General features: G+C 41.4%; 2 protein-coding genes across 6 annotated transcripts in view; one reads left to right on the top strand and one right to left on the bottom strand.

Annotated features, from left to right (window-relative positions):
• The window catches only part of LOC143275823 (outer dense fiber protein 2-like), a 72,527-nt gene extending 71,617 nt beyond the window's left edge, over positions 1 to 910 (bottom strand). For 2 of the 5 annotated variants that reach the window (XR_013053467.1, XM_076580101.1), the window contains exon 1: positions 313 to 910. The gene's annotated coding sequence lies outside the window, so the exon portion shown is untranslated. The remainder of the gene's footprint in view (positions 1 to 312) is intronic. The other 3 variants (XM_076580104.1, XM_076580105.1, XM_076580103.1) reach the window with 2 other exon arrangements.
• Positions 911 to 3,986: 3,076 nt separating this feature from the next.
• The window catches only part of LOC143275869 (medium-chain specific acyl-CoA dehydrogenase, mitochondrial-like), a 38,099-nt gene continuing 17,331 nt past the window's right edge, over positions 3,987 to 24,754 (top strand). Inside the window, exons 1-6 of the mRNA XM_076580165.1 lie at positions 3,987 to 4,264; positions 15,322 to 15,433; positions 16,887 to 16,984; positions 18,177 to 18,246; positions 20,711 to 20,811; positions 23,373 to 23,453. Coding sequence (XP_076436280.1) covers positions 4,244 to 4,264; positions 15,322 to 15,433; positions 16,887 to 16,984; positions 18,177 to 18,246; positions 20,711 to 20,811; positions 23,373 to 23,453 — 483 coding nt within the window. The 5' untranslated portion in view covers positions 3,987 to 4,243. The remainder of the gene's footprint in view (positions 4,265 to 15,321; positions 15,434 to 16,886; positions 16,985 to 18,176; positions 18,247 to 20,710; positions 20,812 to 23,372; positions 23,454 to 24,754) is intronic.

The raw sequence follows: 24,754 nt of genomic DNA, 5'->3' as shown, positions 1-24,754 counted from the left end.
CTCTTAAGCCTACATGGCATAAAACTTCAAATCACCGCCATGTTCAACAAGCAAGTCACTGAAACATTCAAAAGATTTCTAGAACCACATATTACAGTCCAGAAATGGTTATTTTTCCTGCTAGTACTAATCTTGTAGAACTACTTGCCCTAAGGTTCTAACTTTACTGCTAATAGTAGTGATTGTTGTTTGCTGAACGAGCTCGGACATGAATTGTAGCATGCACAAAATTATTTCACGATCTTAAAGGCTGGGAAAACATAACACGTCAGAGAGAAAACAAACAACTGTGCAAAGTTCTTTTCAGCTTACCTGCCAGTCGGCATCAGTGGAATGAGCGGTAAATACAGGTGTCTGCGTGTACACCGCCTTCGCGCTTTCTTTTTTCCTGATCTTCACTTGCTTCTCCAAGTCGACACAACAACATACTAGTCCCGCAGTAAATGTGTTTTGCAACGCGGGACTTTTATTTGAAGTTTTCATTGTTATTATTTGTTTTATTTCATTCAACTCTAAGTTTTTTTAGTTGTCTTTTTTCACATTATATTTTATTTAGTTGTTGTTGTTTTTTCACGTCATTACATTTTTTTATTGTACGTTGTTTAATGTGTTTTACGTTGTTTTTTGTGTGTGTTTTTTCATTTTTTAATTCAAATATTCTTTCTTTTTTTTCTTCCTCAAGGCCTGACTAAGCGCGTTGGGTTACGAAGCTGGTCAGGCATCTGCTTGACAGATGTGGTGTAGCATATATGGATTTGTCCGAACGCAGTGACGCCCCCTTGAGCTACTGATACTAGTGATACTGTTGTGTGTTATTCAAAGACCATCACACCATCGATCTTCGTACAGCTACAGAGAGCATCAACACAGAATTAAGGATGCCATCTACCTGACCAAGCGGCCGATTCCAGCTTCTCTAATATCATCATCTTAGGTGAACAGACTAAGACGAAGACTGTGAGCACCATTCTTCATCTTCAAATTGGAAGGTCAGCCGTCATTACTGACTATTAATGACCTGTGTGCGCAGAGGCGTAAAAAAATAAATAAATAAATAAATAAATAAATAAAAATAAAAAACTAGTCATAACCTAAGTAGACCTATCTTCCTACCGGAGGGGGTGACAATGAGAAAGAACATGTATACATATTCCCTCCCACCGTCACTTGCAGCGTCCCTCCGGAGGAAAAAAATGCGGGGTGGTGGAGGGGGGGGAGGGACTAAACTGTGATCTTGTTCAGCTCTCTCTTGAAATCTACCAAGGAGGGAGCCTCTGCTGCTGTTGCAGGCAGGGAGTTCCAGACGGGGATGGTTGATGGGGGAAAAAAAACTGTATTTATAAGGGTCAGAGGAGGAACTAAGATAGACAAATTTGTGTCGATGATTTGATCTTGTTTTGCTGGATCCTTTCTTGAGAAATTTGTCTGGAGGGATGTCTACACTCTAATGCCATTGACCATTTTATACATTAGGGTTAGCCTTTGTCTGTTCCGCCGTGATTCGAGGGATTCCCATCCTAGTTCTTGCAGCATGGGTGTTACGCTGCTGGTCCACCCATAGTCTTAAACGATGTGAGTAGCATGTTGGGTCCCCGTTAAAAGTGTCACATCTTTGTGCCTGCATGGTCCTTGGAAGGAGTGAAAACTGAATTCAGGTACCGTGGGTTCCACTAGAAGAAAGATTAAAGTTTTCTTTGCAAGCAATTTTATCCGTGTACAGTTACACTGATTAATTTGTAATCAGGAAACACAAATGTACTGAACATTGCGTCGCGAGGGTCCCCATGCAGTCTCACCTATCTTCTTCTTTTGGATGGGTAGCCAACATCGACTTGTCGATGAATCTGCTACACGAATTCTTTTCCGGAGGGTGGGTCCGAGTGGGCTGTTTTAGTTAGTTCTAGGTTTAACAGGATTAGGAGGATTTTGTGAGGAAGGGGGGCGGGGGGGCGGGGGGGGGGGGGGTAGTTTGCTGTTGTTTGGAGCTGGTCAGAGGTTTGCCACCCTGGCCTGGAAGGCTGCCAGACGGATGGCGCAGTGGCGGCTTCAGTGGCCAAGTTGTTCCATTCCGGAATGGTTCTTGGAAAGAATGTCATCTGCCGGTACTGTGTCCTGTTGGATGGGATGTCGTATTGCAGAGGGTGGGACTTTCTAGTTATATGGCTGAGGCGGGTGACAGAGGCGAGATATTTGGAATCAATGTGTGCGAGGCTGTTGAGTGCACATTGTAGAACATGGTGAGTCTCGCACGCCTCCGTCTGGCTTGCAGCGTTGGCCATTTCAGGTCAAGAAGCATGATCTTAGGGGAAAAAAAATCAAAAAAATCAGTGCTTCCTCCTGTATGGGCCTTTTCCTGGGTTTTGAATGGGGATGCTGGGGAGTCGCCATCACTGGGCTGAATGGGAAGGAGTTGCAGCCGCAGTAACATAAACAGGCCGGCGCGTGCGGCAGCCGGTTCTCCGGCCATCTTGTAGAGGCTGGCAGCGTACATTTCACTGCTGGATAGTAGTAGAGTGGAGACATTTTCAGCAAAATATTTAATCGCTGCCGTTTGGCAATAAGCCGCTGCGACAATAGGTCAGAATGAGTACTGTTATATATATATATATATATATAAAGCAAACAAACGATCTTTTATTTTTGACATATCTCTCTCTCTCTCTCTCTCTCTCTCTCTCTCTCTCTCCTCTCTCTTATCTCCAGTCCCTCTTAGTCTTGACCAAAATGATAATAATGATAACGGCTAATGATAATAATGTTTACAGTATTAATTATGTTGATAATGATAACAGCAATTGATAATAATAACGATAACAATGATAACAACAACAACAACAACAATAATGATTAAAGTAATTGTGACAAATAGTCGCCGTCACTGCGTTCGGACAAATCCATATACGCTACACCATATCTGCTAAGCAGATGCCTGACCAGCAGCGTAATCCAACGCGCTTACTTCAGACCTTGAGAAAAAAAAGAACTGAAAAGAAATAAAGAGAGAAGTAAAAGAATATTATATATATATATATATATATATATATATATATATAGAGAGAGAGAGAGAGAGAGAGAGAGAGAGAGAGAGAAAATAGAAGTAAAAATGAAATAAAATGAAACGATAATGATAATGATGAATAATGATGAAATAAAATGAAAAATAAATAAATAATTTTTTTTAAAAGATAAGATAAAAATGAATTAAAAAATACCTTAAAAAACAGCTTTGTCTTGGACAAAGTTCATGTAGCAAATCGTACACTTAAGTCGACAAAATTAATGTTGTCCATCAATAGAAAGACAGGCAAAGAACTCACGTGCATGAATGGGCGTAGTAAAAGAACCCGCCAGTGAACTTGAGAAAATGAAAGAAGACTTTTAAGAAAGGAGAAAAAAAAGAGAGTCAGAAAACAAAAGAAAAAAAAGAAACGAAAGAAAAAAGAAAACCAGAAAACAAAATAGAGGGAAAAAACAGAAAGTGGGAAAAATAGAAGGTTGGATGATGCCCCACAACAGACAACTGCAAAAAACATTGTGGGTGTGCCAGTGCCGGTCTGACAAACACAAGGAGGGGAAAAAGAAAGTGGGAAAAATTAGCTTGGAGGTTGGAGGTCCCACAAACAACAACAAAACAAACAAGAAACCAACAGCCTGAAACTGTGTGTGTGTGTGTGTGCGTGTGTGTGTGCCATCACCTTCGTCTCGTTTTCTCTTTTTGCCCCCCTCCCTCCTGTAAGTTTTCGTCGCATTTAACATTTTACAACCGAGTAACCAATTTCTCTCTCCCTCTCTCTCATGTCCAGTTGTTTATATACATTAAAACCAAAGAAATTTTCAGCAACAATTGATTTGCCAGCTCAGTCAGAGAGACTCAGAGAGAGAGAGAGGCGCGCGCGGCAGGCAGTAGCCTCCAGCAAGATGGCAGCCCTTCTTCCCCTCCATTCTGTTGAGCACGATGGTCGCGATCTGGACGATACGTGGTGCAGCGTGTGTGATACTGATACTGGACTAGTCTGCTCGCTGACATTAAAACTGACTTGGCAACAACAATGTAAAATATATAACTGAACGCATAAATAGCCGCCCAGTGGTAACAGGTTCAAGAGAGAGATTTCGAGTGCTAATTTCGATCAACTTCCGGTCCAAATTTTACTTAAGACCGCTTGAGTTTTGGAGTTGTTACGAAAACAGGCTGGCGTTTCGTCTGCTTCGGAGAGCGAGCACACCTGTGGTTGACATCGAAATGACTTTCATGCTCAGACAGGTAATATTTTCATTTAAGACCAAGTGCCATCGACCTGAAATTATTTTAGCTTTGTTTATTTCTATGAGTTTTTCAAGACCTAAAGATTATACACTGTAAATAATAATGGACACTGTTGAGCGCTGAAAATGTGTTCGGTACACTCTTGAGCTGAAGTCGCAGCAGTTTTCAGACGACTTTGTCTGCAAACGACCGCGCGTAAAAAAAAAAAAAAAAAATAAAAAGAACCGAAGTCGGAAAAGATTAAATTTGATTAAAACAAACAAACAAACAAACAAACAAACAAAAAACAACTTTTATTCCAAGATGATAACAGAAAGCTAACATGCTTCATGCTTCTGCTGATTTGAATTCTGAAGTCTATCCACTTCTTTGCCGAATCCGTTATTATTTGTTCACATCCCTAGAATTTTGTGAAGACTTACAGGCAAATAAACTGAATCTAAAATTTCCAGCAGGCATGAGTATTCAGATCAACCTGATACATTAACGTGAGGTTATGAATACAACTTCCGTTGCTGTTGCAGACCTGTCGAAATCACTGAAAAAAAAACCCAACAACAACAAAGAACCAGGACATCGCCACTGTACCTAGGTCACTTCAACTTTGCCCCGATTATTTGACCTTCCGTTACATAACCGTTACTTCGTGAAGATTCACCTATGTGACGTGTGTGTGTGTATGTGTGTGTGCGTGTGTGTGTGTGTGTGCGCGCGCGCGTGTGTATTTGTGATAGCATAAACTCGTGTTTGGATGTGTGTGTATGTGCACATGCCTGCACATGCATGTGTGTGTGTGTGTGTGTGTGTGTGTGTGTGTGTGTGTGTGTGTAGATTTTTATCAGAATTGTCAACTTTGAATTTATTCAGATTTGATGGGTACATTTATTTCCTTGCAGCGAAGGTTATATCTGTCAAGAAAACATGTAATCAAATTCCACATTAAGGTCATCAAAATTGCAAAAACACATTATCAGTTTCCATCAAAGCATTACATAGTAGAATCCACTTCAAGGAATATATACATAAACACTGACAGTCACTTCACAGAAGTTGTGCCATTCATTAGTTGCAAGTGATTTTTTAACATTTTGTGTGCCCCGTATCCGAACACGCACACACACACACACACACTTAACTACTATTCTGCATCAACACATTATTATGATGATAACATCTTCTGGCAAGATTGCACACTCACACTTGCACAGAGAGCAAGAGAGAGGGAGGGAGATAAGAGTTGAAACTATAACAGGAGGACGGTATACAAATTACTGTTGAAACAAATGATAGATACCAATTTTGGGTAAACTAAACAAATCTGCCATCAGTATGAGCCATCGTCTTGATTTTCAGGTAAAATTACTTTCTAAAATTGATAAGAAAGTTCACTCATATGGCAATGAGTTATTCATGTAACACATGTGTACACTTTTATTGTGGCACTGGGACAACCAAAACGTGTTTGTGTCACTGTGTCTAGTGTGTGTGTGTGTGTGTGTGTGTGTGTGTGTGTACATTTTACTATCTCAGCTGTTATTGTCAGTTTGTGTTTTTGATGGTCAGTCCCTTGATATGTTTAGATGTCCTTCGAAGATGTTATATCTATGTTTTGTTCCCCCCACACCCCCCTCTCTCTTTCTTTCTTTCTTTCTTTCTCCTCTCTCTGTCTGTCTGACTGTCGGTCTCTCTTCCCCTATTTTATTAAAAAATGGTGTCAGGGATAAATTATTCAAGTGTATTAAGGTTATGTATAACAATGCGAAATTTAGGATTAAGTGTGGTGCTAAACTAACAGATTCTATTAATTGTTCGACTGGAGTTAAACAAGGAGATGTGTACAGCCCAATAATATTTTCTCTTTTTATAAACGAACTAGCCTTAGAAGTAATATTACTAATAAACAATGGAAGACATGGTGCAAAATTTTCTTTTGATGCTTTTGAACAATTTATCCTTCTTTTGGCAGACGATACTGTTTTGTTGTCTGAAAGACCCATTGGTTTACAAACACAGCTGAATAACTTACAACATGCTGCAACAACACTTCAATTAAATGTGAATATGAACAAAAGTAACATGATTGTTTTTCGAAAAGGTGGATATTTAGGCGTTATAAGCCATGCAAACTCTCTCTCTCTCTCTTTCGTTGTGCGTGCATGCGTGCGTGCGTGTGTGTGTGTGTAATTAGTCTCTGAATCTGTTTTATATTATTGTGCGCTAAATCTTATTTTTCTTCTTCTTTCTTTTGTGAGTCATTGCGCGCACACATGTGTGTGTGTTTGATGTTTATTATAAAGCGCTTTGTGCTGTCTTTAAGTTAAACTTTTAAGGGAGGAAAGCGCTCAACAAATGTCCATTATTATTATTATTATTAAAGTTGGATGTACGATAGCATTACGAAAAATATATCATCCTTAAATGATATTTCTTTGATATTAATTATGAAAACATGTTGACGCACAAGTGCAGACTGTCGTACAGTATTGTTCTGAAATATGGGGGTCAAACAAAGCTGCTGTAAACTGTGAATCTGTACATTTATTTGCATTAAAGAAGTTTCTGGGTGGTGACATCTGTACACTCAATCATCTGATATATGGTGAAAATGACAGATATCCAATATATATAAATTCTGCTGTTAATTGTATTCGTTATTGGTTTAAATTTGTTATAGATGGAAAAGTCTCAGTTACCTTATAGAGCCTATAAGATGTTACATGAGTTAGACACTAGAGGAAAGAATGATTGGGTTTCTGATGTGCGTAATTGTTTGAATATGGTTTTGGTGATGTATGGGTAAACCAGGGTGTTGGTAGTGTAAATGTATTTATTACTGTTTTTCATCAACATTCAGTTGATGCAGATGGCAAAAATGGACACAAACATATTCAGACCAGTGATAGATTTAATATGTACAGAACTTTTTGAAACACTCATGAAGTAAAACCTTATGTTTTGTCTACCGTGGACAAACACTTGAAATATATAATGACTAGATTTCAGTTTGGTATATCTGATTTAACTGTACATTATTATAGATGCAGAAAATTCACTGAAAGTAATTTGATTTGTCCATTGTGTAAAGAACCCAAGGAAGATGAACTGCATTTTGTTTTGTGTTGTTCAGCTCTTTGTGATATCAGCTTGTTCATTCCTTTTAAATATTACCAAAATCCATGTGCCTTCCAGTTCAGTTTGTTGGTATTGTCCATAAGAGAGAGTGATGTTCGGAATGTGTCTGTTTTTTTTTTTGTACGATGCACTTGAATTCAGAGATATTGTATTGTCTTGATGATATGGTTTAAACATCAATTTTGTTTGATGTGACCGTTGATATGTATGTATAACATTTTGGTATGGCTGTGATGTGGTTGTAATTGTATGTTTATGTACATCCCTTCATGAGGGGCTATGGCCTATAAAGTATTGGCATTGGCATTCTCTGTCTGTCTGTCTGTCTGTCTGTCCCTCTCTCTCTGTGTCTGTCTGTCTGTCACACACACACACACACACACACACACACACACACGCATGCACGCGCGCGCGCGCGCACACACACACACACACACACACACACACACACACACACACACACACACACACACACACACACACACACTGTCCCTCTCTCTGTGTGTGTCTGTCTCACACACACACACACACACACACACACACACACACACACACACACACACACACACACACTGTCCCTCTCTCTGTGTGTGTCTGTCTGTCACACACACACACACACACACACACACACACACACACACACACACAGACAGACAGAGTCTTTCTTAGCATGTTGTCAATGACTGCTAGTTTGGGATCCTTGATTTACACAAGACATTTTATATTGGTGTTATGATCTTACTGGTTCTTATATCACAGAGAACGCACGCAGTGACGCACACTCGCGCGCGCGCGCACACACACACACACACACACACACACACACATTTGTGTTAAAACTGAAATCGGAATTGGGGAATGATGTTAAACAGAACTTTCTCCATTTCTCTCACTTTAATTGTTTGTCTGTGTGTCTCTGTCTCGCTCACATAATTAGTTTATCATTACTTTTCTTTCCCACATGATCTGTACATATTAGCAAATTCTGTCTCCCTACCCCCCCTCTGATTACTTGACCAGTGTGTTATAACTCTTTTTGTCTATTGTAACAGTCTATTCTCTCACTTTCCCTATCTCCCCCCCTCTCTGTATCTGTCTCTCTCACAGCTTGCTATCAGTGATTTCCAGTCAGAGGCCCTTGACTTAACAAGACGCTGATAACGCCAGCACAAGAACATGATTGGTGAGTCCAGACTGTGGTGGACAAACCTGTAGTGCTGTGTAAGGACGTACCTTGTCACATGTTCACAGGGTGGAGAGATGGCCCAGTGGGTAACGCATTCACCCAGGAAGCGAGAGAGTTTTGCAGTTTCAGTTTCTCATGGAGGTGTCACTATGTTCAGACTACTTCTTCTGCGTTCACTCGTATGCACATGAGTGGGATTTTACGTGTATGACCGTTTTTACCCCGCCATGTAGGCAGCCATACTCCCTTTTTGGGGGTGTGCATGCTGGGTATGTTCTTGTTTCCATAACCCACCGAACGCTGACATGGATTACAGGATCTTTAACGTGCGTATTTGATGTTCTGCTTGCATATACACATGAAGGGGGTTCAGGCACTAGCAGGTCTGCACATATGTTGACCTGGGAGATCGTAAAAATCTCCACCCTTTACCCACCAGGCGCCGTCACCGTGATTCGAACCCGGGACCCTCAGATTGACAGTCCAACACTTTAACCACTCGGCTATTGCATCTGTCACTATGTTCAGACAAATCCATATATATTATATATGTACTTGCTACACCACTTCTGGAAAAAAAAAGAAGAAAAAGCTAAAAAAAACCCAGCGTAATAGTCAGAACACACTAGATACAAGCAATAAAATTAAGGGGATGAAAATAGACTGATGAGAGAGGGAGATGGGAAGGGAGAGAGAGAGAATTGTTACAAGAGAGAGAAAAAAAGGGAAATAACATACTGGTTACGAGAATGACAGAGAGGCAAGAAGAAGAGAGAGAGAGTGATAAGACACTGGTTATGTGAGAAAGAAAGATAGTGATAATACACAGGTTAGAGAGAGAGAGAGAGAGAGAGAGATTAAATCTGAGAGTTCAGAATCAAATTCCACAGGTGTCAGAATGTTTTTGCCCAACACTAGACCTTGACTGGTGGCCTTGATGCTAGGAATTTGAATGAGAGTTGAGACAATACTTTGAATAAATGTATGCCCTTCAGACCTAAAAGTGTTGAGAAATCATTTTTAGCTTTTGCTGGGTTGTCAAAATGCTATGAAAACCTACCAACAAAATGCTTTTTAAAAGAAGCACAAACAAAAACACCTCTTCTTTACTAAAGCCTCCTTAACTAAAGCCATCCAGAAACAACTGAACAATATCGCTCAATGGTGCAAGGACACAGGATCTTCCATCAATCCAGCGAAAGCCCAAACGTTGCTGTGCACCCTCAACAACAGAACCGCAAGCAAATCACCACCACCTGTGTCATTCGACGGAATTCAGATCGAGAAAACCGAATGCCTACGCTACCTAGGAATACAGTTCGACAGGATGCTGACCTTCAGAAAACATATGGAAAATACTGTTCTCAAATGCAAAAAAGGTCTTTCAGTCTTAAAAGCAATGGCAACCAAAGGTATTAAACAACGCCACCTCTTCCTGCTATATCAATCACTCATTCTCATTGTGATCGACTACGGACTTGGGCTAACAACACTGTCTCAAAGCAGCCTCCTAAAATTAGAAAGAGTTCAAAATGAAGCTATGAGGCTGATCCTTGGAACAACAAAAGACGCGCCCACAGAAACCATGTGATACCTTCTTGACCTTCCGTCAGTGCAGGCCAGAAACAAGTTAGAACAGGTTAAGACCTACTTCAGAGCATTAGAAAACCCTCAAAACCCACTGCATGACGCAGTCCAGGATCATGGATGAGTAAGCAGAAGACACAATCTGGCTAGTATGCTGACTACAAGACCTGAAAGAAACAAAAGAATGGGAGGAAAACCCTGAAAACCTCAATCATCTGTTCAACACAGCCATTTCACCCACACGAGGAAGACATTGTCGGGAATGGCCAGAGGGCAAAACTGCTGCAGAAGTGAAGCTACTCATAGAAGAAAACAGTAAAGAAGAGGACATCATCATATACACAGATGGCTCAGTCACCAAAGGCCAATCCGTTTGGGGATTCACTGCGAAACAGAATGGAAAAACAATTAGGGAAGAGAATGCTGCCAACAAAGTCACAACCTCCAGCCTAACGATAGAAGTTGAAGCTGTGACACATGCTCTCCAGTGGCTATCGTCCATCCATACGCCCGGAAACCAACATGCCATGATTCTAACAGACTCAATGAACCTCATACAGAAAATTGAAAGTGGAACGGGCAGCCCAGAGTGGCATAAGGCAGTGCACAACTTTCAGATTAAAAAAAACTTACATGGTTATACTGCCCGGGACATGCAGGTGTTGATGGTAACGCAGCAACAACGAGCGGCCTACATCTAGGAAAATCGGAAATCCTCAGAAAAGTCAAAGAATACCAAAAAGAACAGGTACAAGGTCATCACACCATCGATCACCTCAAAGAAATAAAGGTAGAGAGAGGAAATGGCCGTAAGTCTAACATGAAAGGCTGAGCACGATGCTTTCCAAATCAAACAAATATCGGCATCATTTCTAAACCAACATTGCGCATATTCAAAACGGAACAGAGTCTCTGTGGGCTTATCCAAATACAATAGACTGAGCAACACACTAGACGCCACTTTCTTGGCATCAGAGATCTTTTCCCACCCCTCTTGTGGCCAATCAGTGGCAGCCTCTGTGTGTGTGTGTATGTGTGTGTCCGTGTGTCTGTGTGCTTGTGTGCGCTAGGGTGTAAGTGTACACACGTCAGGAGAGCTCTGTGCATGCATGTGTGTGTGTGTGTGTGTAGAGGATGAGGTATGTGTGTGTATGCATGTCTACACTGTGGGAGCAACGGAATATTGGAACGTGCAGGTGTGCATATATATATATGTGTGTGTGTGTGGGGGGGGGGGTATGGGCATATGTGTGTGTGCTTGTACAAGTAAGTGTGCGCGCACGCGCGCGTTTGTGTGTGTGTGTGTGTGTGTGCCGTGGAAGCTGCGATACGTAGCCTAGAAATGAGTGTGTGGGGGAGGGGGTTGTAGGGTAATGTGTGTGTGTGTGGGTGTTTGGGCTCTTGTATGTTTATGTGTATTTGATTGTGCTTTCATATCTGTGAAACTGCATGTTTGTTGCATATCTGTTATGCATGCATGTTGTGTGTGTGTGTGTGTGTGTGTGTGTGTGTGTGTGTGTCTGCATGTTTTACATTTATTTGCTTATTTATCATCATTGTTGTCTTTTTTTTCTTTTTTTTTTCTTTTTGTGCACTTTGACTAGAGTTGACTTCATCAAGATTTTTCACCTTATAGATATTATTAATAGTAGTATTTTTATGTATTTATCTGTTATTTTTTATTTATTTATTTTATTTTATTTATTTATTTATTTGTTTTATTTATTTATTTATTTTTTTGTTCCTTTATTTTATTTCATTTTATTTTATTATTTAAAAAAAAAAGTTTTTTCTTCTTTTTTTTTTCCTCAAGGCCTGACTAAGCACGTTGGGTTACGCTGCTGGTCAGGCATCTGCTTGGCAGATGTGGTGTAGCATATAATTATGGATTTGACCGAATGCAGTGACGCCTCCTTGAGCTACTGATACTGATACTGTAGTGATACTGTAGCAGAACTGGTTAGGCATTATGGAGTTCTGGTCCAGTGTTGACTAGTGATCAGGGTTTGAAACCCCATTTTGATACAGCGTTGTGCCCAACACTCGGCTTTTATCACAGATTGACATAAGTTTACATTTGGGCCAACAGCAAAGTGAGAGCTGTATTATCAATGGTTTCTCTGGTCAATGGGAAACCATTTACAGCTTAGTCTTTTGTGAAGGACTATGACTCTCAAACTAGGAGGCAAAATTGCACTGTCTCTTAGTGCTGCAGCCTTGTGGGCTAGTTGGCCTTTGGGAACCATCCCAACGCCGACTGTCCTAAAACCCTCTTGGCCGAGAGAGTGGGGATGTACTTAGGCAAGACACTCTCCGCTATAATCAAATTCCAGCCCAAATAGTCGGAACAGCAGTTGCCTCCTCTGCTGTTCTGATGGTCCTAGTCGGACACGACTGACTATCACATGTGCTTTGGGGAAAGGCAATGATTTCCTCACTCCACCCAGGTGTGAATAAAAGTACCTGCCTTTGATTGGGGGGAAGTGAAAACAGCTGCGGGCCGAGCCCTAGACACAATGGATATCAGTTCACTCCACAATGGCCATTAAAAGCTATATGGGGCATTTGACCTGAAGCAACAGCTTGGCACATTATGAAATCATACTCACCCATTGTCTGTCTCTCTGTTTCCATCACTGTTTTTGCCTCCCCCCTCCTTGTGTTGGTGTCTGTTGCCATGCGGTCAACCCATTTTCATGCAGTTTTTTTTTGTTTTTTTTGTTGTTGTTGCTGTTTTTTGTTGTTATTAAGCAGATGGAAGTGTTTTATTCAGATTCAAGTCCATAGACCTTGTCTGAAGGTGGTTTACACAATCGACAAAGGGTTAGCAGATTCATCAACAGTGTAGATTGTCAATAAATTCACACAAAATGAGTATAATTGAAACCTGTCATACATCCTTAAACCTAAGTTCTTCTGCCGTGCAGTCGCCTTAATGCTTTGATAACAAAGAAAGCCACATTTGGCAAGACCTTTCCCATTTCTTGATGGATGCCACATGAGAATTAAATTTGAAGAGACATGAAGGTAGAGAGAAAGAGTTTCATGCAGTAAGTAATAAGTACTGTAGTTCATGTGTCAGATACGTGCTTGGTAGTCGACTGGTTGGTTTATTTATAGTGTTGGCCTTGATTGAAGATGGCAATTTTTTTTCCCAGCCTTCCACGCAGGTCGACAGGTGTGCAGAGCTACTGCTGCTTCAATCCTCGCCATGTGTATGTGCATGCAGAGGATCAAATACACGCATTAGACAGATGAGGTGGTCAAGTGGTTAGAGGCCTGGATTCTCGTCCAAGTTTCCTGAGTTCGATCCCTTGTTTCAGCACACCTGTTGGGTTAATGTCTGAGATTTTTATGATCTCCCAGCATATGTGGAGACCTGCTATTGCTTGAACTGTCTTCATGTTAATATGCATGCAGAAAATCAGAGGTTAATGTCTGAGATTTTTATGATCTCTCAGCATATGTGCAGACATGCTATTGCTTGAACTGCCTTCATGTTAATATGCATGCAGAAAATCAGAGGTTAATGTCTGAGATTTTTATGATCTCCCAGCATATGTGCAGACCTGCTTTTGCTTGAACTGTCTTCATGTTAATATGCATGTAGAAAATCGGAATATCAAAAACGCATGTTATCTTCATGTTACTAATATGCATGCAGAAAATCAGAATATCAAATAACGCATGTTATCTTCATGTTAATAATATGCATGCAGAAAATCGGAATATCAAAAACGCATGTTATCTTCATGTTAATAATATGCATGCAGAAAATCGGAATACCAAAAACGCATGTTATCTTCATGTTATTAATATGCATGCAGAAAATTAGAATATCAAAAACGCATGTTATCTTCATGTTATTAATATGCATGCAGAAAATCGAAATATCAAAAACGCATGTTATCTTCATGTTATTAATATGCATGCAGAAAATTAGAATATCAAAAACGCATGTTATCTTCCTGTTATTAATATGCATGCAGAAAATCGGAATATCAAAAACGCATGTTATCTTCATGTTATTAATATGCATGTAGAAAATCGGAATATCAAATAACGCATGTTAAAGGTCCTGTAATCCAAGTAATCCATGGTAGTGTTAAAGGTTATGGGATCTTTATCCGTTTTTTTTTTTTCTTCTTTTTTTTTTCCCCCCCAGAGTCGACTGGCCATGAGCACAGTGGCCAATGGTCTTCGTGCCTTGTCCATAGCAGCGTTATGGATCTTTATCCGTTGTTTTTTTTCCCCCCCAAGAGTCGACTGGCCGTGAGCACAGTGGCCAATGGTCTTCGTGCCTTGTCCATAGCAGCATTATGGGATCTTTATCCATTGTTTTTTTGTTTTTTTTCCCCAGAGTCGACTGGCCGTGAGCACAGTGGCAAGTGGTCTTCGTGCCTTGTCCATAGCAGCGTTATGGGATCTTTATCCGTTGTTTTTTGTTTTTTTCCCCCCAGAGTCGACTGGCCGTGAGCACAGTGGCCAAAGGTCTTCGTGCCTTGTCCATAGCAGCGTTATGGGATCTTTATCCGTTGTTTTTTGTTTTTTTCCCCCCAGAGTCGACTGGCCGTGAGCACAGTGGCCAATGGTCTTTGTGCCTTGTCCATAGCAGCGTTATGGGATCTTTATCTGTTGTTGTTTTTTTTCCCCCAGAGTCGACTGGCCGTGAGCACAGTGGCCAATGGTCTTCGTGCCTTGTCCAAAGCAGCGTTATGGGATCTTTATACGTTGTTTTTTTTTTCCCCCAGAGTCGACTGGCCGTGAGCACAGTGGCCAGTGGTCTTCGTGCCTTGTCCATAGCAGCGTTATGGGATCTTTATCCGTTGTTTTTTTTGGTTTTTTTCCCCAGAGTCGACTGACTGTGAGCACAGTGGCCAATGGTCTTCGTGCCTTGTCCATAGCAGCGTTTTGGGATCTTTATCCATTGTTTTTGTTTTTGTTTTCCCCCAGAGTCGACTGGCCGTGAGCACAGTGGCCAATGGTCTTCGTGCCTTGTCCATAGCAGCGTTATGGGATCTTTATCCGTTGTTTTGTTTTTTTCTCCCAGAGTCGACTGGCCGTGAGCACAGTGGCCAATGGTCTTTGTGCCTTGTCCATAGCAGCATTATGGGATCTTTATCTGTTGTTTTTTTTTTTTTTTCCCCAGAGTCGACTGGCTGTGAGCACAGTGGCCAATGGTCTTCGTGCCTTGTCCACAGCGCCCAGTGCTGCCACCTCACAGGGTCATCCAGAGGTGGCACCCTTCGGCATCAGCTTCCGTGAGTAACTTTGGGTGTGCTTCCCTAGGATCTGAAGGCCTGACTAAGCACGTTGGGTTACGCTGCTGGTCAGGCATCTGCTTGGCAGATGTGGTGAAGCGTATGTGGATTTGTCCAAACGCAGTGATGTATCCTTGAGCAGAAGATCAAGTATGCTTGTTAAAGATCCTGTAAGTGTAATCCATGTCAGCGTCTGGTGGGTTATGGAAACAAGAACATACCCAGCATGCACATCCCCGAAAACGGAGTATGGCTGCCTACATGGCAGGGTAAAAATGGTCATACACGTAAAAGCCCACTTGTGTGTATACGAGTGAATGTGGGAGTTGCAGCCTACGAACGAAGAAGAAGAATGAGGGTGTGTGTGTGTGTGTGTGTGTGTGTGTGTGTCTGTGTGTGAGTGAGTGAGTGTGTGTGTGTGTGTGCACACTCAGGCATGCATGTGTTTCATCACTGCATAAGAAAATACATGTAAATGAAACACATTTTTAAAGTCAAGTTCAGAGTTGAAGGAATATTAGGAGACAGCTGAACAGTTGCAGGTTTTCTTGTCCTTTTTTTTTTCTTCGTTTAAAAATTTTTTTTTCGTTCTATCTGTTGTCATTTCTCCAAACCAGTACTGTATTCTCATTCCTCAGGTTGCATCCAGTTTATAGGTCAGAAATAATTTAGTTGTTTTTTTTTTCATCACAGCTGTGTATTAGCACTTCATCAAAAGCCACTGTGGCAGAAGTCCAGCATTTTATTTATGCATCAGCCATATGACAAGGTTTCTGGCTTGATGGAAAATGGAGTGATGCGATGGCCTAGAGGAAACGCGTCCACCTAGGAAGCGAGAGAATTTGAGCACGCTGGTTCGAATCACGGCTCAGCCACCAATGTTTTCTCCCCCTCCACTAGACCTTGAGTGGTGGTCTGGACGCTAGTCATTCGGATGAGACGATAAACCGAGGTCCCGTGTGCAGCATGCACTTTGCGCACGTAACAAAAGGGTTGTTCCTGGCAAATTTCTGTAGAAAAATTTTGATAGGAAAAACAAATAAAACTGCTCGCAGGAAAAAATACAAAAAAATGGGCGGCGCGCTGTAGTATAGCGATGTGCTCTCCCTGGGGAGAGCAACCCGAATTTCACACAGAGAAATCTGTTGTGATAAAAAGAAATACAAAATACAAATTCAAGGAGGGGTTGGGAGCATCGATATGGAACACCATTTAGATTTTTTATTTTCGGAGAATTGTTTCAAAATTTTATCCACAGAATTTTTTTTTTTTTATTTCATGGAACACATTTGAGGATGTGCGCGTGTGTTTTGTATTTGTGTGTGCGTGTGCATGTATATGCGTGGATGTGTATTTGTTTGTGTGAATGAGTGTGTGTGTGCATGTGAGTGAATGCATGTGTCTGTCTGTTATTGTTACATAAGAATTCAAAAATAACCGAATGTACTTTCAGAGCTGAGTCCAGAGCAGAAGGAATATCAAGAGACGGCTCGGAAGTTCGCTCGCGAAGAAATCATCCCGAAAGCTGCTGAATATGACAGGACAGGAGAGGTAGGCGGTCGGGAGAGATGGTCATGTTGCTGTCGCTTACACAAAGTTGTGTCAGTGTCGACACCTTTAACACACACACACACACACACACACACACACACGCACACACACACACACACGCACACACACACACACACACACTCACACATGACAGGACAGGAGAGATAGGCGGTCGGGAGAGATGGTCATGTTGCTGTCGCTTACACAAAGTTGTGTCAGTGTCAGCACCTCGCGTGCGCGCGCGCGCGCACACACATGCGCGCACGCGCACACACACACACACAGTCAATCACACACTCACACACTCACACATGACAGGACAGGAGAGGTAGGCTATCGGAAGAGATGGTCATGTTGCTGTCACTTACGCAAAGTTGTGTCAGTGTCGACACCTCACACACACGCACACACACACACGCACACACACACACACACACGCACACGCACACGCACACACACACACGCACACACACACATGACAGGACAGGAGAGGTAGGCGGTTGGGAGAGATGGTCATGTTGCTGTCGCTTACGCAAAGTTGTGTCAGTGTCGACACCTCACGCACACGCACACACACACACGCACACCACACACATACACACACACACACACACACACTCACTCACTCACTCACTCTCACTCACATTCACACATTCAATGATTTTTACATTCACACACACAGACACACACACAGTCACACACACAGAGACACACACACATGCACGCACACGCACACACACACACTCTCTCTCTCTCTCTCTCTCTCTCTTTCACTCACTCACGCACATGGGAAACAATAACAAAAAAGTCTGCATGCTTTATCATTGTGTTAAATCAAAATTGGAATTCTGTTCATAATAGTATCTCTAACAAAATGGATAATCAGCTTTTGGTCCATGGATGATATTCAAAATATTGAACAAAAAGAGTTTACTTGTGTTTGTGCCACATTTATGATGTGGATGTTTGTGTGAGTGTGTATGTGCATGTTGTGCCTGTGTGTGTGTGTGTGTGTGTGTGTGTGTGTGTGTGTGTGTTGTGTGTGTGTGTGTGTGTATGTGTGTGTGTGAGTGAACATAATTATCATCAGCTGTTGGTAAACACACGATGCCCAAAGGATCAAAGAAAAGTGGGTAGATGTTATTGTGTTGCTCATTTTTTCAGTGTGTGTGTGTGTGTTACTGATGGGCAGTATCCCTGGGACTTAATCAAGAAAGCATGGAGCCTTGGTCTGATGAATTCACATATTCCAGAACACTGTGGTAAGATTTAAAAATTTTTTTTTTATTTTTAAATTTTTTATAACTCGGATGCTTATGTGTGTGTGTACGTTTGTGCGTGCTCTTTCTTTAGTTTAATCTTTTTTTCACCATATTGTGATATAACACAGAAAAGAACAACAACAAAAAAACAAAACAAAAAAAACCATTGTGTGTATGTGCAGTGCATGTGCATGGCGGTGTGGGTGGGTGTGGGTGACGGGTGGGAAGTGGTGCTGTGTGTTGACTGTTGGGATCTGCATGACGTTAGACACAAACATTACACGGCGGTTTCTTTGAAGACCTTGTTTCGCGATGTCACTCCGTGGACGCTGATGGACTTCTTGAAAGAAGTGAACATTTTTAATCAGATTTGAAGGTTTTATAAACTATGGAAGTTTTTTTTTTTTAACTTTGAGTGGAAAGTTTGAAGTGGTGATTCGTTTTAATTGTTTGTTTTTTACTCTTGTAGTAGTTATTAACGTGGCGGATAGCCTTGAGATGGCCTTAGTGGTCGGCGAGGCTCTAAGCATCATAATTTCATTTCATTTCAAGTGGTGCTGTGATGACCGAGACAGGGAAAGAGACAGAAAAAGCAACTGAGGTGAAAGGGGGGAGTAACGAAGGATTGGACTGTGTGTGTGTGTGTGTGTGTGTGTGAGTGTATGTTTGTGTGTGTGTGTGTGAGTGTGTGTGTTTGTGTGTGTGTGTGTGTGTGTGTGAGTGTATGTTTGTGTGTGTGTGTGTGTGTGTATATGTTTGTGTGTGTGTGTGAGTGTATGTGTGTGTGAGTGTGTGTGTATGTGTGTGTGAGTATATGTTTGTGTGTGTGTGTGTGTGAGAGAGAGAGAGTGTATGTTTGTGTGTGTGTGAGTGTGAGTGTATGTTTGTGTGTGAGTGTATGTGTGTGTGTGTGTGTGTGACTTGACTTGACTTCATTTATTGTCATAAAATCCCGAAGGATTAATAGACACAACAAAGATCAAAAGGAACAAAGAAATAAATGGTCATCTAATACGCATGCACTGAAATACATAGTTGGCGAGTGTTTTTTGACAGTCATCGCAAGTGAATAAATCACTTGTGTGTGTGTGTGTGTGTGTGTATTTGTATATGTATTTCTTTTTATCACATCAGATTTCTCTGTGTGAAATTCGGGCTGCTCTCCCCAGGGAGAGCGCGTCGCTACACTACAGCGCCACCCTTTTTTTTGTATTTTTTTCCTGCGTGTAGTTTTATTTGTTTTTCCTATCGAAGTGGATTTTTCTACAGAATTTTGCCAGGAACAACCCTTTTGTTGCCGTGGGTTCTTTTATGTGCGCTAAATGCATGCTGCACACGGGACCTCGGTTTATCGTCTCATTCAAATGACTAGCGTCCAGACCACCACTCAAGGTCTAGTGGAGGGGAAGAAAATATCGGCAGCTGAACCGTGTTTCGAACCAGCGCACTCAGATTCTCTCGCTTCCAAGGCGGATGCGTTACCTCTAGGCCATCACTCCATGTGTGCATATGTGTGTATGTGTGTTCACAGAGAATTTCCAGAACTCTGTGTGTGTTTGAGAACTAGGTATGGAGTGTCAGTGACGGAGGTAATCCATGCGGCTATCCTTCACATGGGTAACGTTGATGGCCCCGAGAGGGGATGCAGGGGGGTCTCTTTTGGTGCAGTTAGTTTGGGAAAGTGAGAGCTCAGTTTAGTTCAGTTCAGTTACTCAGGGAGGCATCACTGCGCTCAGCCAAATCTGTATACGCTACACCACCTCTGCTGAGCCATGCCATGCCGCACCATACCATAATACAATACAGTGCAATATAATACAGTACAATACAATAAAATACAATACAATACAATACAACACAACGCAACGCAACACCATGCCATACCATGCCATACCATGCCATACCATACCATGCCATGCCATGCCATGCCATGCCATACCACAACATACCATGCCATACCATACCACGCCATACCATACCATACCATACCATGCCATACCATACCATACCATACCACACCATACCATACCATACCATACCATACCATACCATACCATACCACAATACATTATAATACCATACCATACCATACCATAATACAATAAATACAATACAACACAAGGCAATACCATACCATACCACACCATACCATACCATACCATGCCATACCATACCATAATACAATACAATAGAAAACCATACCATACTATAATACAATACAATACCATACCATACCATGCCATACCATAATACCATACCATACCATACTATACCATACCATACCATACCATACCAGAACACAATAAATACAATACAACACAATATACCATACCATACCATAACACAATAAATACAATACAACACAATGCAGTACCATACCATACCATAATACAATACAATACAATGCAACGCAACACCATACCATACCACACCATACCATACCATGTGTCTTGTTGTTTTGCAGGTGGTATGCATCTGGGGATTTTGGACACCTGCATCATCACAGAAGAGCTGGCCTACGGCTGCACAGGCGTGCAGACTGCCATTGAGGCCAATTCACTTGGGGTGTGTAGTTTTTTTTTTTTTTTTTTTTTTTTTGCTGCCCCATCATCTGCACCGTTTCAGTGGCATTACTCCCACGCCGCTCATTTAGATTCCCCCATACACGGCCACACCCGGGTTCGTCCGTCACAGTTCCAGCATCGGCAGTCCGCAGGGAACCATCGATGTTAGGTCGCCACGAGGCCACACACCAGAGGAGACCCTGCACTGCTGCCGAGTCACTTCGGTGGTGTTCAGTGGTGCCTGTTCTGATTCAACGTATTTAGGACACCACACCCAAATACCGCATCCTTGAAGTGGATGACACTCGACTGTGTGGTCCCAGTCTCCCCATTTAAGCCCACAGCACACTCAGCTCTGGGTAGGAGCCGGCCACGGGCCGAAAAACCCACCTCCGCTGGGATTCGAACCCACGTCCTCCCAACTGTCAGTCTGCGACGCTAACCACTTTGCCATGGTGGCTGGTGTGTGTGTTTGTTTATTTATTTGTGTGTCTGTATATTGCTCTTGCATAACGTTATGTGTTTGTGAGTTGGTCGGACCCGTTTTTTTTCTGTATATTTAGTGTGTTCGTTCTTTAGTTTAAGGGTTTTTTTCACTATAAGTGATATTAGACGAGGGTGGGGGGAAAAAATTGAAGGGAGGGAAAAGTAATTACTGTGTATGCATGCGAGTATGCGGATGTGTGCGTTTGCGTGCGTGTGAGCGCACCTGTGTGTGTGTGTGTGTGTGTTACATGTAGAAAATGATTAATTACAGTTTAAAAAAACAAACAGTTTTAAAGCATAACAAAATAACATCTTAATAATGAAAATCTTAGAACTATAACAATGAACCAAGTGGACTGTTTAACAAGGCTTTGAAAAAGTCATATATTAGCAATGGACTGCTGAAGACACAGAGAGAGAGACAGACAGACAGACAGACAGAGAGTGTGTGAGAGAGTGAGTGTGTGTGTGAGAGAGAGTGAGTGAGAGAGAGAGAGAGAGAGTGTGTGTGTGTGTGAGAGAGAGAGTGTGTGTGAGTGTGTGTGAGAGAGTGAGAGAGAGTGTGTGTGAGAGAAAGATAGAGAGTGTGTGAGAGAGAGTGTGTGTGTGTGAGAGAGAGAGAGTGTGTGTGTGAGTGTGTGTGAGAGAGAGTGTGTGTGAGAGAAAGATAGAGAGTGTGTGAGAGAGAGAGAGAGAGTGTGTGTGTGTGAGAGAGAGAGAGAGACAGAGAAACAGACAGACAGACAGAGAGGTGGGGGACAAGAGTACTGTCTGCAAGGAAGTTAAAAACAAAAGTAAACAACAAAGAGAGAGAGAGAGAGAGCGAGCGAGAAAGAGAGGGGGAGGCAGGGGGTAACAGAGAAAGAAGGGATGGATTGTGTTGCTGAAGATCGTCAACACTGAAGATGATTTCAGGTCAGGGGGATGTGGGTCTTTTGATAATGGCAAGTTGGTATATGATCAGCTGTTACGTGAGCACCACAGATGCAAGAAACATTACCGACATAACTCGGTCTTAAAACAGTTCCTTTTCCATCAGCAGATCAAAGAACTAATTTGCTGCTGGTGGAAATCATTTTTGGTAATGTTTTTCCAATGAAACCATCCATTTTCTGTATATCTCTGTGTAATTCCGTGTTACAGGTATTTTTCTTTTTTTTTTTTAGTGTGTGTGTGTGTGTGTGTCAGAGAGAGAGTGAGAGAGATTGTGTGTGTGTGTGAAATTGTGTGTGTGAGATCGTGTGTGTGTGTGTGTGTGTGTGTGTGTGTGTGTGTGTTGTAGCTGTTGTTGCTCTTGTAGTTTTAAGAGGTGTGAGAATGCTAGATATACTGTTGTGTGTGTTTAATTGTCATTAAATGTTTTGAGATATGTTAGAAAGCGTTGCATAAGTATATTGTTGTACGTGTTTTGCTACACTTCAGATGTTGGATTGCACTGTTCCAAGTATCCAGTTTTATTGTATTGTATTTCTTTTGTGTTGTACCACTTTTTTTTTTTTTGGTCATAACAGGTTTCTCTGTGTGTAGCTTAAAATGCTCGGCCTGGGGTGAATGCTTTGCCACAGTGGAGTGCCACCCTTATATACATACATACATACATATATATATATATATATATATATATATATATATATATATATATATATAGGGGTTGCCAGGGGCAACCTTTTTGTTGCCCTGTAGGTATGCTGCACCCGGGACCTCAGTTTGTTGTCTCTGTCAAAAGACTTGCACCCAGACCACCCCTCAAGGACTCTCTAGAGGGGAGTAAAAATCTTGGTTGGCATACAGGATTCAAACTTGTGGGCGCTTACTTACTAGTCAGAAGCATTACCACTATACCACCGCTCCATACTGTTATGGGTGTTTTGTTTCCGCAGGGCATTTTGAGATGTGAGGCAGCGCTGTGTAAATGTTTTTCTTCTCCTCCTCCTTGTTCATTATCATTATCATTATCATCATTGTTATCATTATTATCAGTGTTATTGTTGTTGTTGTTCTTCTTATTGTTATTGTTGTTATTGCCATTATCGGTATTATTATCATCATTATAACTATGGTGATGGTTGCGTGCAGCAAATGCCAGTGATCCTTATGGGCAATGAAGCGCAGCAAAAGAAATACCTGGGGCGCATGTTGGAGGAACCGCTGATGTGTGTAAGTAGACTTCTGTCTTTTTTGCCACTCAGTGGCTTGGATTGGAGAATTTTGGCATTGACAGCTCCTGTTTTATGTTTAGTTTTGCCTTTTTTTTTTTTTTTTGCTTTGTTTCGGTATTAAGATGTGTACTTTGATTCATTAACTCATTCAATCCTGTGCCATGGATTGCCGCTCTCCGCCTGAGCTCACCTGACAGGCGGCGAGGAAACCCGTTTATTCAGACCTGTTCGTCAGCTTATTATTTTGTATTAAACTGCTAGGTAAGGGAAGTAACTCCAACTTAACTTCCTTCCTCACAAGTGCGTGAAGTTTCGCCCCCAAAATTGAAGAATCAGTGTGTTTTTTTATCCGATTTTCTGCGTTAATATGGTAAAGTAATATGGCGTTAATATGGCGAAGTAAGTTCTCAATGAAATTATGATGGACTCTTCCAGCGAATTCGATCTAGATAATGATGATTTGTCTTAAAATTCATCCGATAACTCTTTGGAAAGTGAAGGAGATGAAATTAACAACCAGTCTAGACAAAGCGGTGGACATTTCAATCAAGGACATAGCCCACAACCTTCAACATCGACAGAAGCTGACATTTTTACTGTTTCTGTTTTTGATTTAAAGTTAAAAAGTAAACTTTTGAATCCTTCGTCTTGAGACTTAAGTGATTTGTGTCAAAATTATATTTCAGTCATTATTTGAAGGTAATTATTGCTTGAGCGTTGTTGTTTTTTTTAATAAATTTGTGCCTGAAGTGAAGCACCCCTACCCGTTGATGCAGCCAGGCCAAAACATGCCAGGCAGGGAGGATTACGCAGGGAGAAGACCTTAAAGGGCTGAAAGGGTTGAGCGGTTCCTGGACCCCACCATAAGACTTTTCTTTTTTTTTCTCTTTTTTTTTCCAACATTTTTTACTCAGACAAAGGTTTACAGATACAGAATTTATATGTTTTGTGCATTAGAAAGTATAGGGTAAGCATATAATTAAGTTCTTAGTACTGACAAATCTATAACAGCAAAACAATATATGTTCAATGTCAAAGTTCCAAGGTAGCATTGAAAAGCTTAATCTTGTATCAAACAGTTATAAAGTGCCCATTTTTTCAAAAAACTTGTTATATTCCATAGTTTTGTTAAAGGTATACTTGTCTACTTCATATGCCTGTTTGAGGTCTTTTTTGAACATTTGTAATGTTGGTTTTACTTTGTTGATTCTACATTTGTATACATGGAATTTAACTATCAATAAGATATAAGAGAAACATTCATCAGTTTTCGTTTTGTTATGTCCAAAAAGCACCAAT

Source organism: Babylonia areolata, chromosome 31, assembly GCF_041734735.1.
Source record: "Babylonia areolata isolate BAREFJ2019XMU chromosome 31, ASM4173473v1, whole genome shotgun sequence".
Classification (NCBI taxonomy): domain Eukaryota; kingdom Metazoa; phylum Mollusca; class Gastropoda; order Neogastropoda; family Buccinidae; genus Babylonia; species Babylonia areolata.
This window is presented reverse-complemented; position numbering and strand designations above follow the sequence as displayed.